The following is a 19,296-nucleotide window of genomic DNA, read 5'->3' on the forward strand; positions in this document are numbered from 1 at the left end:
TAACGACACCGAAGACTCTTTATTACACAAGTTGGCGCCGACTTCAAAACAGTAACTTTCTGATAACAATCGTCTTTGTACCATCTACACTCCCGTTAATGATCTTACTTCGACAGACAAGGGGTAATTATTTTCCATGGAATATGAATGAAATATTAAATTACAGTATTAAAGCAATGTTCTTTGGCGGAGCTGGAACCTTTGTACACGGAATATTACCGCACAATTGGCCTTCTTGGAAACAATCGTAATTTATATTTAGGGAACGACAAGTTTGGCAAAATTGTGTCGCCCGAATATCAGTAAATGTCTTTCAATATGATTTCTTTATTAGAGAATTATTCTCTGTAGAGAGAGAGAGAGAGAGAGTTAAAGAGAAGATATCGCCCTCTTGTTCGAAACGGCGCGTGTTACATTCCTGAAATGTGAGGCTTAAGTACCTATGTACTATTGTAAAATTATGTCATATTAATGGAAAACTTAACTACTTAAGACTAACTAGTACAATAAAGTCATATGGCTATTTGGCTAATTTGTTTGTATTTTTGTATTCTCGTCCATTAAAGTTACAAAAATATTTGGATAATTGAAAAGTGTTTAGAACTATGAGTCGTCTCTTTTGGTTAACAACCCAAATTCTTCTTATTTTTTGTGAAAGCGTTATAAACCTAACACATTATAAACTAGGCCATAGGAAAGCGCCCACAGAATCCCTAAGAATAACTTCGCACCCTCGCCTATAAAAACTGACACAAAATGAATTATGTTGACCATTTCAGTGAATAATTGTCATTGCCGCGCGAGGGGGGGGGGGGGGGGCAAGAATTTCTCACTTCGTCGTTTTTATGAATCTAGGAAATTGGAGTAAGATTAAAATAAGATTTGACTCTACTTAGTTAACACATTACTGTAGATTATTTATTCATACGATGCTATTAATTTCTCCTAGGCCTAATGACTGCAATCTTTATTAAATCTTACCTAGGTATGTTATCTCATAAAATTCAAATGTGTAAAATATTGTTCTGTTTTAGTTGCATGTTCAGGAATGGACAACATTTCATTTTCTTTACCCTATATTTTTATTAGCTATTCGGAAAGTTTATAAAAATTTAGAGGACCCGTATTTTTTTATTTTGTATATACATTAATTTTTGCATGTTATTTTTAACTTTAAAGTTAATTATTTTAAAACCGGAAGTGACGTTACATATTAGGCTCAATTTTTATTTTTGTCTATTGCCTTAGTCTCGAAAAAAACATAAAGGACACTGACAAGTGACATTTAAACTTTGTTTACATGCCAACCAACAAATGGGTCATTTTCAAATGACATTGATATTTCTGATGATACTTATCATGTAAAAAAATATGCAGAACCATTTTTCAGCTGTGCGGGCGGTGGCATGCTCTGGGACATATTATATAGAGGTCATCTCTTAATACGTACTAACCATTTTATATAATAAATAAAAAAAAATTACAGAAAGTGTCAGAACAGAATTTATGAAAATGACCCAAATAAACAGCAACGTCACGATAAAACGTCAACGTCAATCAAAAATGAAAGTGACAGTTACTTTGTTTTTAAATCTATAGGCTTTGATCATCAAAACGCATCGCACCTGATGCATGACGTCATCAGCACTTTTTTACTATTTCATGATTTTCTCGAAAATGATACATCCAAAAAATACAAAAACATTTTTTTTGTGGCCTTTAGAACTAAATCTCGAAATGGTTTTCGATTTATAGCAGCTTTAGTTTTTTGAAATGTTATCCATTAATGGTCCTATTTTGAAACGATTTCTAACAAGTTGTGTGACCAGGAACTTCTCTAGTTATCGTTGTTCTGATGTACAGACAAAAGGGCCTAATGGTTTTCTGATCGGCTAAACATTAGGCATATTTCTGGTTCATAAGGTTGTGGTGGGAAGATATAATTGCTTTATGGTACTAAAGTATGGTGCTATGCTATGATTGATGGATATAGAGCGACGAAAATCGAAAAAGTCACTAACCAATCAATTAATCCAACCTTTAATATAAAATAATAACCAATGTCATATTAATTGGAATCGTATTACAAATAATTAAAATGAAACCATTAATAAACTTTAATAGCTCTGTTGGTTTTATGTCAAACAAACACGGGTTGATTTCAGGATAATAATTGCGGATTCGAGGCCCACATGTATGTATGTATTCAATTGAATCAAGATCTGATTTAACACCAATGTGTGGTTTATCGATATTCTGCATCACTTTCAATATAAATGTATGGAACTGTTCAATTTTCTTTATAATAAATATCGACATTATAAACTAATATGTATTACCTAATAAGTAAACTTGTATTTGGGTATCTGGCCCGTGGTTTTATAGTAATGTAACATTCAATTTAGGAAAGTTACTTTTATCTCGCAATTTTAGGCATGTGATTGATTTTTTTATTTGTGATCTACAATTCACAAGTTTTGGTGAAAAGCTAAAGGTGGAAATAATAGCACTTCACTTTGCTGTTGAGTTCCCGCAACCTGGCGGAAACTTATAAATGTCCACATAGTGGGTGTATAGCTTTACAACAAGAACTGATATCAAGAAAACGGCTTTCTACAGCTATGCCAAATATCCTCAGATAGCTGTGCACAGTCTAAACTTGCCCTAATAGTCCCAATTAGCCCTTTCCTCGGCTGCGGCCGCGGAAGGTTCAAAGGCTAACCACCTGATAATTCACGGTTCCCATTTTACTAATTGTTACATTATAGTTGGTACTCGTAAGTGTACTTCTACTATAGATTTGCATAATAGAATATAGCTCCCATATTTTCAAAACGACATCGGTGCAAAAAATAAGATTTATGTAAAGAGTAACGTAGGTATTGTGTCAAAACGGTGGAGTCATTAGGTTTTTAAAATAGTTTAAAAATAGAGAATTCTGACATCACTTGGGCCATAATGATAGCTCACCTACGATATTATATGGCCCCCATAAGTTAAACTAAAGATTTGTATTGTGTGATATCTCCAATCCGCCTTCCAAGCGTGGAGATTATCGCAACCACTCTCTTATCTTGGAGAAGAGTTTTATCCTGCAGCGGATAATTACGGGCATTTTGCGTTCCCCTTAAAGTAGGTTGTATCGCCGATTTAAAACTAGAAGAAGAAGAAGTGCTCACCTTGACATATGATGGTGATGATCTGGATGACGCCGATGGCGAGGCCCCGGCCGGGCGCGCGGCGACTCATGCTGCTAGCCAAGCATGTTCAGCCGTCATCAGGTGCACGCTGCATGCAACACAGGAGACTCAATGTTACATGTGTGTTACAAAATTAAGCTTAAAATATAATTTCTAACCTAAACAAATTTTTGTGTAGCAGACTACTCTAGCATGTTTCTGTTACATAGTTTTGGACTGTTATTTACATTAAGATCCACAAGCATGAATTTATAAGAATGTGTTAATAACAATCTGTTTTTGTAACTTAAAAATAAATAAATAAAACATCATTCATTATCTGATAGTATTCGCCCACTACGCCATGGGCCAAAAGGTAGGAGGGCTGAAGCCAGAGTGTTGTCACCGACCTTCCTTGTCCAGCTGCTTGTACGACTAGCTGTTTTGGTTACTCTAATCTAAGATGTAGTTGGTTGGAAAGTGTCCCATTTGCGGATCATGTCAAGAACTAAACCCACGTGTACTTCATAAATAGAAACATAAGAAATTCGTTTTCATCGGTTCAATTATTCGTAGGTACTTCTCATGCTTAGCCTGAAGTTATTTGATGTTGTAATGGATACGTGGGAGCTATTTTTGCTTATTTATCTGGGTGGGAAAACCACAAAGAGTAAAGCGTAATATTGGAAACCATGCAGTTGAACTAAATGGCTAGGCAGATTGTCAGAAGTAGCTAAAGCAGATCGAGAACAGAGAGTGGATGAATGAGAGCTGTTGAAGTCGGCTTCAGAGAAGTCCTAGTCAATAGTAGGCTATTACTAATAGAGATCAAGAAATATTTTAATAAAATACTATTATTGTGTACTGACCTTTAATGTAACTTCCATAAGACTACTTCGGAAGGCACCGAGTGGGCAGCGACATCGCGCGTCGGCTACGGACTGTCTCAATCAGCTGAAACAAACAAAACTATTAGCTTCAATTAATTTATGTCAGTAATATAATCAGGGTACATAATAATATGTCTCAATTGTGATAGATAACATAGTTTCTAGTTAACCAATAAATACATAAAGGGAGAGGTATACTTATACAAATAAAATAATATGTTTGTTAGTAGTTCACAGTCAAATAGTTACTAAACGGCAATACTCTTATTTTCAACTATTTCGATGTAATATTTTATCTGATGTTATTTTACAAACGTTTATTTTATTATTGTTCTATTCGAACCAAATAATTGGTAACATTTACCGCATGGCACGACAATCGTGTTTTTATTGAGATAAAATCGCTCATTAATTTAACTCCTATTTCGTTGTTTCAAATATTATGTTTGTTTCGTTTTGATTTGGTATTTGATTGTCAAATAAAAAAGGCGGACGTTCAATTTGTTTGTGTAACTTTCTACGTTTAAAACCATTCCTCTCACTCTTTCAAGCATTATATTTTTGAGCGAAAAATCACCGACCTATAAATACAAACGCATAACCCGTTACAATCCACTGAATGACATGATACTCTTCCAAGAATGGGTGGTTTTTACCAAAATCTCCGCCCTTGGCAGGTGCAGGACTGGAAATATGGTTATTCTACCTAGGTATATTTATTCCAAACGCTTATTTATATGTAAGTAGTTTTCTTAATGTTATACCTAACATAATAGGTATTCCTTGGTCAAGTAGCTTGTGAATCAAAATGACCGATAAAGTAGTATTTATTGTATTTGCAGCGAGTGAGTGAGTGGCGCCGCTCCACTCACGAGCTATATCCGTCGGCAGCCGGCGGAATCGATACTAAAGTATCGAATATAAATCGAATGGAGCTGGCATGCGAATCGATTCATCATTAATGCTTATGACTTTCATTATTGATGGACTTGATGGCTCGAAAATATCGAATTGTGTTAAACGGCGTTTGTGAATTTATTGAGTTAATGATCGGGGTTGCTCGGCGAATAAATGTTTATTGGTGAAAGGTTTATTTGGACTATTTCAGCGACTACCTTCTTAGGAAGTAGTAAATTGAGAAAAAACGTTATGACTGTGAAATGAATTTATTTGTGAAGATAAGATACTTAAACAGCACCTATAGTCACAGCAAAAGTCCTTCTAAAGCGATTAACATATTAGCTTTTAAAAATCAAAAAACCGTCACTCCAATCACTAATGGCCGCCGCTGCAATCCATTCAACTCATCAAGTCACCCATGAAAAGAAAAGACAAAAAACTTCCGAATTCGAAATTCGAAAAGCGGCAAATTGTGCATCGCCATCGACATCGACGGCAAACGAACTGAGAAATCATACGAGAGGAGCACAAAGAGGCTTAAGTAGCCACAAACGAGTCTCTGATCAGAGGTCGGGGCGCGCGCGGGGCGCACGGCGCGGGGGGGCGGGGAGTGCAGGACTGATAGTGCAATTTACAGGGTTCTGCTGAAAATTTCTTTGAATATCATGCACGTGTTTCAAGAATTCAACTGTGAATATTTGTGAAAGTGTAACACTATGGCTTCTTTAGGTAGCCTTTGCACGAGAAGTCATTTTCTCAATCCACTCATCCTACATCATAGTTCGACAAACTCGATTGTGGTCTTTATAAGATTCATTTGTGGTTTGTTGGCGGTACCCTCTTATCAATAATTTACATAAAAACTACTATATAAGCAAGATAATATACTTATTAATAAATGTGGTAATACAGACCTCAGCTCGGTCTAGCCTATGCCTTGCGCCGGGCGCGGCGAGGGCGGGCGGGGCGGGGCGGGTGGCGTGCCCAGAAACTAGATTCACTCCGCGGTCAAATTCAATTGTGACAAACGAGAAATTGACTCAAAATTCCCGACTTCCGTCCTCCAGCACACATTTCTATACGGCATTTTCATATTTTTCACTTTGCGCCCGCCGGGAGTGGGTTATCAGATTGAGAGATCACACTCTGTGTTGGCGGAAATTGTTGGTTTTACCTGTCTCCACTGAACATTGCAACAGTAATAATGAATTATATTTATAAAATACTTTAAATATTTCAACTGCTATAATGTTTCTGTTGTTTAAGGTTGAAATAATTTAAGTCGCATTAAAATTTTTACATAAAACGACTTTTTTGAATTATTCTATCCATAACAAAGTGAATTTATGGATCTTAAAACTATATTTTCAAAGCATTTAATCCCAAACGTTGGTGAAATTAGTTTCTCTCGTGGCTCCGACTCTCCACCTCTACGTGAAACCATTCTTGTATCAATGGGGACTACCGTTTTTTTGCTCACCAGTTGGCGCCACTGTCGACTCAGGTCAAGAGGTACCATAGCTGTCAAACTTATCAAAGGCGACTTTATCAAATTGGCGCGAAATAAAGTTTTAAAATCTTGAATCTTATAAGCTTATTAATTATAAAATAACTATCATCATATCGAGTTACTATCCCGCAATGTTGTGCAGATCCTTTATGTTCGGAAAGAAAAGGAGGACATATGTTACCAAGTGATAAAACTGTTCTAAAACAGTGGCTTGTGAAATAATTATTATCCGACAATCTCGTGTTTGTGAAAATCATTATAACCAATTTCAGAAAGAACATAATGTAAATAAGGATTACGCATTTAATAAATACAATAAAAATAAAAGAGTTACACACTGATTTAACTTTTATTTATCCTTTCCGTTTAAACACACTGCTATACAAAAAATATAACACATTACTAATCCACACAATGAATGCTGGTTGAGTTGTTAGTTGAAACTAAATAATGGTAGTATAGTATACTAAGTATTCTATTATTTGTGAGGGTGTCAGTACCTGCACCTAGCTCACTCGAATGGAGCCTTTGTGCATATCACCTTAAGGTCTGAACTCCACTCCTAAACTTGGACCATTTCCTACCACGCTGGTCCTCTGCAGGTTTGTGGGTTCGAAAATCTAGATATGCAGGTTTTATCACGATGTTTTCATTCACCGTAAGAGCGATGGTATGTACGTACACTGTGCATAAATTCCAAAGTAGTTACTCATTGGTGACAATATCTAGATCTGGAGTTTCATTTTTAGTGTTCACACTGCTATACAAAGTTTCTGAAGGCCACTCAACAGTATACACTGAATCATTTTGTTGTATGATGCTGTCCTCTACGTTTCCAACCAAGTTACTGTTACGGTCATAGTCTTGGTGTCTGTAAAAAGAAAAAACATAGCTGTTATCTAAGCAAACAAGCATACATTTCGTAAAAAATAAGTTTGTAAACAGTAAACAAACTAATCTCTGAATTAGCTGCTCTTTGAGACCGCTTATTTATGCGCCTCTTTTCCTTAATTCAGCTTTCAAAGCGTGCACAACTGCACATTCATCGATAAATAATCCATATTTGCGATAATTTCGCGAAGAGATCACTTTTCAACAGGGAAATGAACGAAAATATAATTTATCACGAAAGCCCGCCAAACAAATTATATGAAAAGTAAAATGTCACTTGACCTAAGTCAACACCAGCGCCCCTAGCGGCAAATTCACACGCGTTAGCTCCCATTGTGTACTCTTTATTTATTTATTTATTTAAAGGAAAACTTACAGCTAGAGATATCAGTAAAAATAGCAAAGTATGAAACAGACAGCCAATTACAAGTTTCCACATGTAAGAAACAAAATATTTCCATTATGCCTAATAAGTTCTACTTATTTCAGTGAATAGTAATAAATAAAAGTAAAAAACGTTAAAATAGCCTTAAATAATAACTTTACGTAACTATAAGTGAGATTACAAATAAATGAAGTGAATGTGCCTATTACACAAAATATCTATATAAATATCTACCTACTTAAGAAATTTTGAGCTGAATTTGTCGGTCAGACAGAAGTATGCCATTTTAGGGTTACTAACAAATAAGTCAAGACCTGGGTACCTATTCTCTGGTCAGGGAGTTAAATGATCGTGAGGCTCTTAAAAGAAATGAGTTCTGTCGGTAGTTTGTGTGAACTACTGGTACATGCAAAATAGTCTTTTGTCTCATTTGACGATCGGGGGCTAATATGTTAATTTTACCTAATAAATCCGGACAGTCAATTTTATTTTGAGCGATCTTTAAAATAAATGCGATGTTTAGTTATGTTTAGGGCCTGTTTGACAATGTCTGGTTAGTGGCTACCTGTAAGATAAAATACATGCTGTCACTGTAAAAAAAATAATAACAGAGATTGACAGCATGTATTTTATCTCACAGGTAGCCACTAACTAGACATTGTGAAACAGGGCCTTAGTATAATTTAAAATGTAGTATCTTATTATATGAAACTAAATAAAATATTATCTAATTTCAAGCGCCGGCTGTAAAGTTAAACCATAAAATAATAATAAAAAATGGTTCGCACCGCGTAGACAACGTTCATAAATTCGACAAATATTTGCGCAAATTTTCCCAACCCCTGTATTCGCGTAACGACAATGGAAATTGATCTCTGGTAATAACGTAATACGATTCAAATTGAAAAACCATTGCTACTCTACGCGGCCTAGGGCGCAAATTCTGTCTGCCGTAATTTATTTACTGTAAACGGCCGGAGGCTCGACAGAGTCCTGTTGAGATCATCACAACTCATCTTCAGTTATTCAGCTGAAGATAACCGCGGCCATTACAAAAGAAATCCAACTGGAAAATCGACATCGGTTCCGTATTAAAAAGAAAACTCGAGTGGTTTGCACGAATCTAGATCTAGCCGCATTATCTAAAAATTCACTTAAAATCGTTTAAGCGCTGGCTGTCTTGATAAGACATTTTTATCGGCAGTTACATCGCAATTACTTACGGACTCGATTTAGTGCCGACATAGCGGAGTGAGGTGGCCCGAGCTGCCCCGAGCAGCCCCGAGTGATCCCGAGCGGCCCCGAGCGGTCCCGAAGATCCCCGAGCGGCCAAGGCAGCGTGCTGCGATGTGCAGTGCAATTTGTCTCCCACTCAGCCTGCAGCCGAACTAGTGGGAGTTCTTAAAAATCGTATCGAATTCAATATCTGGTAACATTTCTCAAAAGGACTTTTAGTCTCCGTTGGGGAGTTTTATTGGCAAAAGGCTCCTTGTTACTTGCACTGTGGCGCTCGCTGCACACGACTACACTCACTACGTTTTACATTACATTACATTTTGACTGTATTGTACATTCTACATAGTGTAAACGAGTAGTAGATACGCAAAACAGAGTGTAGACACTCCATTAATTAGTCGTTCAGAGTTCAATAAAAATTCGAGATACCATCTATTTCTTCTATTTCTATGATATACTTATACTTTAATTTTTTTATTTTCTCTTCGAACATGATCGGTAGTAAAATCCTCTTTGAGAGTGGCTCATTGCAGGAGGATGTTTCCTCAGTGGATTTTAATATAAGGTTAAACTGCCGGCGTCATGCCGTTTATTACAAGGCGAATGCTTTTAGATTTTCATTTAAAACGCATAATAACCCGCTCCAGGAGAATATTCAATCTTCGGCGGAGCGATGGCAGTTGCAAGTGTTTTTTTAACCGTTGAATTTGTTTTTTTACCGGATTACAGCAATTAAGTACATAGACCCTGGTTTATGGCATATAATAAAGAGAGTGCTGGGCGCTGCTAACTAGCCGTTTGACACTTGCTGCTCTAAAATCACCTAGGGATAATTATGTTGTATTGATTTTATTCAAATGTTTTTCTTTTCCATGGAATATGTATAAGTATACCCATCAACTTTTTAAGTAAGTAACTGAATTAGAATCAAAGTATGCTCAATAGAAAATACTGTATTTTAAACACATAGAAATGTTTATTTAAGCAATTAATTATATTTCCACGTCACATTCAGCAAAATACAAAAACTGCCGCGGGACAGAGACAAAGAATTAACTCGTTCCTGAAAAAATATCCGCTGAAATTGTAACAGAGATGTCGCGCCGCCATCGCACGTAATCCACATTATTTTCCACCGACGTTTAAACTTTCATTCCGACTGTCACGGGCAGGGGGGCCAACAACCCACCGCGATCACACCTACCACTCTACAACCACTTTCCAAACGAGCCTCATCTCGCCATCCCTGTCACATACGCCCCGAAAGACAGGGATGGAGGCAGCTCCTGAACTCCCAAACTTACATCGGAGGGGGCGCAAAATGAGTTATAGCGATCCTCCGCCGAGGAGCGCGTTTTATTACGGCTATGTCTAAAGCTTGTATAAAAAATTACTTTCGACTCAGTTTTTTATTTCGTCCAAAATCCCGCGGGACGGAATGAGGTGATGATCATATTTTACCGCGCTTTCTCTGTTGAATATTGCGGGCGTCTTTATCTTGAGGCGGTAATTGGCGCCGCCCGTGCCCACTCCTTGTACTGAAGAATAAAATAACGTAGCCGGTATTCTACACACACTACGCTTTTATAAAATAAATGTTTTTATTAAGTCTTCTTTTTAGCGTGTCGATAACAAGCTCCAGTGTTAGTGATGGTCAATTTTAGTTTACCACTATTAGATTCGGCATTCGTTTTGCGTAACAGTCTCGAATCTCTTGTTGTGTACGTACCACCATTTATAAAGAATAATTTAATATAAAATGATTATTTTTTAGTAAAAATAGGTAGGTGTATTTTTCTAATTTCAAAACGACAACATCACTGGCGACTTATCACGTGTAAATTTTTTACAGAACATTGCAGGAATAATATATATATATATACTCGTAGGTACTCCAGTCTATGGAGTAGCTGATTCTATGGTGTTTCACGACTTCAGAGGTTGGTCCCGTCATCAAAATAGCTCAGTATAATATATTATGTCGGGAATTTTTACCACTATTTATGACATAATAATACATATATAAGTCAGATACTGTTCCATAATGTGAATGAATTTAAACTATTCCACTCAGAATCTATAATGCTAAAGTGTGTCAGGAGAACAATTGAAGAATTCATAATTGAAATAATGAAGTTCCGCAGTTAAAACCGAAACTTTTAAATTTGTAATCACCTCAGCCTAAATCTTGAAACAATACAATCTTACTCCGCCCAATACTCCAGTGAAACAAGACAAAACAACTAAAAGACAAACTCCTTTTATAATTCTATCAACAATGTCTTAAGAAAAGTTAATTAAAAATAGACTTCCTCACTGAGGAAACCGAGGGACAATTAACGATCTTACTGCGTTGGGATAAAAATCAAATTTCTTTGTTAAGTAAGACGTGAAAAATGTGCATTGGGTAGAAAGGTGGCCGTTCTATCATTGCTTAGCGAGATAGCTTAGAATGAAGGCCTGGCATTGTTTGCACTGGTAGGATTCACTGAAAATCCGGTCATCTGTAGCTTGAAAATTAGGAAAAATCTTATTTTATTTCTTCAGAATTCCCGGATATACTTCTATAACCTACTATAGATCATTCCTATTGCATAAGGCTTCTCTTGTTACAGTAGGTACTGTATTGCAACCACAAGCTTTCTTATCTTTCTTATCTCGCGGGCCAGTCTAAACAACAGTTGCCCCATCGCGGTCTTTTAATAACACCGATATAATCATTCGAACAGGAGGTATATGTGACTTTCATTAGCAATATCTGAAGTACAAAGAGTACATCAAGCTACTTACTGAATTTAATTAACTGAACACACTCGCAGTCCCCGCGGAGTCCCCGCCGCCGCCGCTCGCCTCACCTGAACGCCCAAATCTTACCAGATTTCAATTAAACTTGAAACTCACTTTAAAATTAACAAATTCAGTTAAGACAAACTTGTTTGTTTTACTTCATTATTTACTAGCGACTCCACCAGCAAATTAGCTGGAAACAGGAGAAGATAGTTCAACTAACTATAAATCATAATTTCCACCTCGCTCTGTGAGCGAATGCAAATTTCACACTTAACTTCTCTTGTTTAAAGTAGGATTTGCAACGCGATGCGAAGTCAAGGAACTTGGTATGAAACAAACTTGAGGCCAAGTATTAATTTCCTTTACATGCTTGTTACAAACTTTAGGGATATTTGCGATTTTTAGGTTGCAGCTTTTATCACTTTTAAGCACCATTAACATCAATCATTTAAGTTTCAATAGTTGTATAATCATAGAGAGAGTAAACTCACATCACAAATCACTTTCAAAAGACGAACAAGATAAACAAGAATAAAACAAAAGAAAGCAAATCACACATACGATCAAACCAAAAGCGAAAAAAGGCGCACAATCCAGCAACACTTGGCCCGACGATCCAACAACAGCGAAACAGCAGACCTGACGAGCCCCGAGGGGCCACGGACCCACTACTGTGGCCCCCCTGAGAGCCCCTTGGCCCTACGACCCGCAGGAAACTGCCGACTTTATTTTATTGAAACTTGACCCGCCCGGACTCGGTTAAAACACAATTTGGTGACGGAGAATAGCGGTTTATTTGAGAAGCTTCAATTTGTCACTCTTATGTCAATAGAAGGGCTTGTTTTATTGTTGGTGAAGCTATTTTAGGGCCTAATGTTGACGTTATAACGTTTAATGAGTAGTTTATTTTTACAGAATATGGACTTATTTATTTTTCAAAAGCATTACCTACTTTGTGAGAGTTTCTACAGGGTATTGCAAAGGAGGTTTATCGTTCACCACGCAGTCATTCAAATTAATCAACCCTGTTGCCTTAAATAGTCAAAATTCAGTCCATACACCACCAAAATACAGATTTAACCCAATTAATAATGTACAGAATCTGAACTCAATGTACGTAATATAATGAACATCAACACAGGAATGCTAATCATCTAACTAGCCGGCCGCCGCAGCTAACTCCCGGTTTTGTGCGCATTTATCATTCTCTCTTCGAGTGGAAGTTGCCCCAGCAAGTCGGCACAAGAAGCTGCTCCAGTGACCGCGCTTGTCGCGTTGTGATCATTTTGTAATTGTCCCATTACCGGGGCTCGGGGGCGGCGGCGGGGCGGGCGCGGGGCGCGGGGGGGCCCCGGCCAGGAGCCATGAAGCTGAAGATAAGCGCTGATTAAACGTACACACCCGTGTCTGTGACCAAGTACTGTCAATCACAAGTCACCGCCCCCACACACAACTCTCGGCGTAGTCGCGAAGCAACAAGACACACTTTCGCATGCATAATTCGGCCGCCGACGCTACCTGACCGTGTTCTCACATTTGCCTTGCTAACTAACTCCACGTGTACATGTTTATTTAGAAAAATTATGTCATATTTTTTGGGTAAGACGTGACGTGTTTTTTTTCGGAGGAATTAGGTTTGACCCCTTTTTGGCGAGAAAAACTGGTGAATTTATGCGAGTATACATAATGTTATTCGCAATATAACGTTGGAATTAATAGGCAATTTTGTCACCGTGATCAAGCTTGAAAGTGCAATAAAACTTACCGTGTCTTGGCAATTCTAGAAACGTCGGTTGGAGCTTCACCCAGTAATTTAGAATCATTTACGAGAAAAAAATATGAGATTAAGCGTCAATTCACACGTACCACAACCACACCACGTCGCAGCGACAAAATGTGGTCAAGCTGTGGTTACGTGTGAATTGTGTGACAGCGGCTTTTTGCAGTTGCGTTGTGGCAGCGACAAAATGTCGATGTGGTTGCGTTGTCGCTGTCATTGCGATGTGGTAACCACGTCGTCGTGTGCAGTTAATACGGAAAACAGGTTGCCGCGGTGCCGCCGCCGCGTGGTGGCGTTGCCGTTGCGATGTGGTTGCGTTGTGGTTGCGATGTGGTTGCGATGTGGTCGTATTACACAGGTGGTCGATGACAACGGCAAAATGTGGCACGTGTGAATTGGATTATTCATTGTAAATACAAAATATACACCCGACCACACCGCGTGGTTGTGGCTGTGGTGTGGTTGTGGTACGTCTGAATTGACCCTGATTCTAGTCTTTCGTTACCATTCTTTATACCATAGTGGTGTTTGCAGCATTGTCTTGTCTCCGTCACGGGCAGAACCCGGGACTATAGCTAGTAGTAATCGGCTTAGTCTGTCTTGTTTAGCCTCGTTTGTTTATAAACAAGTTGTTACAACATACATAGTACGTGCAGGAAATATGTTGTTTAAAGCTGCTGTGTTACAGGTAACTTCAAAACCTTAATATTAAATAAAAAACAAAAATATCCTTAGATATTTTAAACAATAATTTTTAGTTATATTTTATGTAAGTAGATACTAACATCGTTTTAACTACTACAAACTAACTAATTTAACACAAGTAGTTATTACGTTACGTTTTGATATATTGCACATACTTAGTTTATCATTGTTATAAATATATTTTTTGTCATTTTAAAAAAGTTCTTCGTTTGTATAATATAATTACCATTGTAAATCGCCAGTCAGTAAGCAAGTACCTATTTCAAGTTTAAGTTGCGTAACTTAAACTTGAAAAACTTGCTTACTGACTGTCCACGACACAGGCCTAGTGCGGTAGTCCTGGTATAATACCATATTTAAATTGACACCAATATCTTATTACATTTTGTTAAGTTAAATCAATAGTTTTTTCATTTTCCCGTTTTATTGCAAATAGGTTATTATTATTATCGAATGATCTCGCAATAAGAGTAGCAAAACACTGGAGGAAGTTAGCTTAGTGCATTTACACGATAGAAGAAGAAGAAGAAAGCAAATGGCAGCTGTAGACTAATTAAGTGACGTCATCGTATCTCCTGGCACTGATGTGATGATTTACCGTCTGTTATTTTATTTTTAACCATGTTAATTAATAATGTCAACCCTGAATAGCCTAGACAGGTAAACAAACGTTTGTATAAAAAGGAGAAATCTCAACAATGGTGATTATTAATATAAATAATAATCCGCCGCACAATATGTCCACCTGGCTCTGACAGCACAATGGCCGGGGCTGTTCTGCTAAACAAACACCACCAGCCTTAGGAGCTGAGGACACGATAATACTGACAGTCAGTCAGCTGCTCAGTTTATTATCAAGTCGTTTCCAACATTTTCTTCACTAGAGGGACTGAAAAATGAAGTGTACGAGCATTTTGATACGCAGTTCGATTCTATAGCTTTTGTGAAAAAACTTTAAAATGTTTGGCATCTGTTCGATTCAAATCGACAAGTGTCAAATTATCCGAGGTACTGGAAGTCTGCTAGAAGGTATTGGATTGTACAGTCAAGATTGTTGGTCATCTGTGCTGTATTCAGCTGTTACATTCTAGGAACCGGTGCAAGATACTCCAGAGCCATCTTTTCAAATGCACCTAGAACTTTTAATTATTTTGTATACGATGATGTGTAAACTGTGGCTATCTGACCCACATGGATCCCGTGACTTCTGCATACCAATTTACATACATACGCTTACGATTGTAATTCCCGAAGGGATAGTAAGAGGTGACTCGGTGAAGTGAAGCTGAGTCAGTCTTTTCGGTTTTCTGATGTTTCACGATGTTTTCCTTCTCCGTAAGAGCGATGACATACATTGTACTTAAATTCCAAAGAAATCATTGGTACATGTCAACGCCAGAATTCGAACCCGAATCTGTGGCTTGAGAATCGGTCGTCTAGCCGACTGAGCTACCTCTCAGCCCATTTACAATACTGATAAAAAGTAAACGTATAAATTCCATGTACTATGATTCTCAATATAAGTACCTCGCGTTCGTGACTGAGGTCACAACTCTCAGGGCCAGCTGAAAACCAGCGCTGTGGCCTCCTGGGCACAGCACACGCTGAGCTGGTGCCTTTTTGACGCTCTGGACAGCAACCGTGCTTGTTTGTATTATTTTCTGTTTTTTTCTTTTCATATAAATTATTTGTAGTATTCTTTTCTTTTTGTTTCTGTTTTTTATTGTTCAGTGTGTCAAATAAATGTTTCTTTCTTTCTTTCTTTCTTTCAATGAAATTTGCAGGAAAGTCATAATTTTTAACCGACGTTAAAAAAAGGAGGAGGTTCTCAATTCGTCGGGATATATATTTTTTTTAATGTATGTTCATCGATTACTCCGCCGTTTATGAACCGATTTTGAAAATTCTTTTTTTGTTGTATTGGGTTGAGCTACCAAGTAGTCCCATTTTTTTTTCAGAATTTTATCTCTCCCCTAAGGGTGGGTAAAAGGGTAAAAACAGGGTATGAATTTCCATTTTGGACACATATTAACCGATTCTAATGAAATTAAGAACGTAAATATAGTTCTTATAACAAAAAAATATGATGGTGACCTTGAGCTGATCTGATGATGGAAACGGAAGGCAGTCAAAGGAACTCCTCAACGGTATATAGCAACTACCTCGTGTAAGACTTGAATGATTCGTATTGATTAGTAGGACTTTTTGGTATCATTTGCATCTTACTTTTGATTAAAAATTATTGCAAATAAACTAAAAACTATAAAATAAAATAATAATTACAAAAATTAAAAAACCGACTTCAAAAAACCACTAAAATGTAAGAAATAATTTAAGGTTTACACAAATTCTACTCGTATGTGACAGTACAAATATACCTAATAGCAGGAACTGTTCTTTTTTGAAGTTGGTGCCATATTTCTTCAGATTACTTTGTCACCGCACCAACATAAAAAAATAACAGTTCCTGCTTAGGTATATTTGTACTGTCACATATAATTTGTGTAAACCTTAAATTATTTCTTACATTTTAGTGGTTTTTTGAAGTCGGTTTTTTAATTTGTCGACTGTAAAATTTTTCTTTTTCTTTAGAGAAAAGCTTTCATAAATACATAGAACGTGGATGACTTCTTTGCGGAAGCTAAGTTTGGGTTAAGCAAAGAGACTATTCATGGAGTGCGATTTTGAATGCATGTGAAGCATTGTACACTATTTAATTCATATTTACGACTTAATTACAAATACTAGTTATAACTATAACTAAGGCTGTGATAATTCATAAATATATCGCGTATTTCAACAACCGTATATTCAAGATGATAGTTAAATTAGTAGAATCGCAGCAACAGAACACTACCGCTTAATTAATAGGTAAGAGGAGGAATTGTTTGTGATTTGCCGGATATAATTGAAATGTAAAGGACAAGGAGACCATTGTACGTAGGTGGATTGAAAATAACTATCTTATAATTTGATATCGTTATGTTTCAGGCCCTGTCAGGTGAGACTATGGGTTCATTTTATAATTTAATAAAATTGAAACGGTGTCAGTCAAAACAAGAGTATTTGCGTAATGTTTTGCTGAATATTTTCAGAGTAATACATTTAACTGCTTAACTGGTGAAATTTAATGATTGGGGACATCACCCTATAAAAGTCGGGGTTTTTATTCTTACTGCATATGGGTACTTCATATTATGTACTGGGTGTCCCATTAGTCAACGTCATTTTGGTAGGAGCATTTCCTAAGCAACTTTTATTTTTAAAAATTATAAAATTTGTGGTTTCAATATTGCAGACGGCGCTATTAAGCTATAGTAGTATTTTCTGTTAAGGAGTAATTTAGAGCTATTGACACTGGAACTTTAACATTGCTCGTTAGTGTATTGTGTGGATTTAGATCTTTGGTAATTTTAGCTGTGGATATTTGATCAAATATGTATGTAGGTATCCCTGGGTACCGGTAGGTAAAAATATCCGATTCTCGCCCACTATTTTTCACTTATTTTTATAATCGATATTTTATTTTAATTATCCAATTGTATAAAACTATTAAATATTTCTTAATTCATTTATTAATTAAATTCATTTATTTCACAGAACTTAAACTTAAAATTAAATAAAAACAATAATTATAACATGTTTGTGTGTAAAGAGCCCCTTCGAGTTAATTCGTCCGGCGAATCTAGGGATGAAACTAATCCGACTGGACAATCCTTTCACCGCGGTGACAAATCCTTGTTCAGCAGTGTTTGTCACCGAGACGATAAGAAGAAGAATATGTCCAATTATGTAATGTATGAATTTTTTTTGGGGATTGAATAACACTGCAACTGAATTCCGTCGGCGTTTTATGTGACTCGGTGGAATAATCTATAATGAAAAGCGAAATTATGTCATAAACTATAAATTTAGATTTTTGTATAAATATGGTTTTAAATATATATTTTTTTAAATAAGATATTCATTTGCTTTATAAAAATACATCATATTGCTTTGAACAAATTAGAAAAGGAACTACTTATATAGCTTAGAACATTTATCTTATTTAAAATTGTATATAAATGGTATTTTGATAAAGAAATTTAAAATATAAATTATAAATTTTACTATAAAGTACAGTAATTCATACAAAATTATAATCAAACTTAAGAGTCTGATGAGTAAGCTGCATTTTCATTATGTCTCAAACACGATAGTAACATAATATTATTAAAGTATATCATACGTAAAATGCTGAAAACAAATACCACAGCCTCAAAAAAACAGCACCGCCAAAAACCCTCACCTGAGTGGCGTCTGCAACGTCAATCCAAACACAAATCACTCCAAATAAAACTGTCAACAAGCACAACAACCCGCTCCAGCCGGCGGGCTCGCGTTCGAAATCCGAACGAGCAAATCACAAAAGTTACGCAAACTTTTCGCGGGGAGAAAAAATGCGGCGCGCTCACACCGACGACCGTTCGCCGCGACGCTCGGCGAGATACTGAGGGCTGCAGTGGTACACTCCCGCCCACCCTAAGCGTTACATATTAAGATTGAAATTTGATCGCAGTTAGATGAAATGCACGAAGACATCCCGGCAGTTAGTTAAAAAGAAACCACGCATGCGTGGGGTCGTTCAACCCATGCAGATGCAGCCGGGATTAAGAGCTTTCGGGAGGATTTAACAGGTGACTTTCGGGCATCGTTTAACTATTTTATGCATGCTTGATGTTTTAAAAAAAAAATACAGTACCTATTAACAAAAGATAAGTTGTATAATTTGTAAGCAAATTGAGGAGTGTACACCCGAGTCCGGGTTTTCTATGTCTTACACTAATACCTAAGTCTAGAAATTCCAATTAGTAAGCGTTCATTAGTTAGGTAGCTTACAACATGATATATGAAAGTAGCAGTGGCCGCCGCGCCTCCGTTGCAACGCTTGTACAAAACGTGAAGGCGCTACGCCGCTACCGTAGCCGATGCTACGCCGTCGTAGCCGCTACGCCGTAGGCACAACTACAGCGTAGTAGGTCATGTTGTAG

At 37.0% G+C, this 19,296-nt stretch overlaps 1 protein-coding gene across 1 annotated transcript in view; it reads right to left on the minus strand.

The window, feature by feature from the left end:
• LOC105390816 (lachesin) overlaps positions 1-18,756 on the minus strand; it is a 52,854-nt gene extending 34,098 nt beyond the window's left edge. Inside the window, exons 1-3 of the mRNA XM_038122506.2 lie at positions 18,555-18,756; positions 4,049-4,133; positions 3,180-3,288 (exon numbers count right to left, since the gene is read on the minus strand). Of these exons, the coding sequence (XP_037978434.2) occupies positions 3,180-3,249 (70 nt within the window). The 5' untranslated portion in view covers positions 3,250-3,288; positions 4,049-4,133; positions 18,555-18,756. The remainder of the gene's footprint in view (positions 1-3,179; positions 3,289-4,048; positions 4,134-18,554) is intronic.
• Between the last annotated feature and the right edge of the window lie 540 nt (positions 18,757-19,296).

The sequence above is a fragment of the Plutella xylostella genome, chromosome 22 (genome assembly GCF_932276165.1).
Source record: "Plutella xylostella chromosome 22, ilPluXylo3.1, whole genome shotgun sequence".
Lineage (NCBI taxonomy): Eukaryota > Metazoa > Arthropoda > Insecta > Lepidoptera > Plutellidae > Plutella > Plutella xylostella.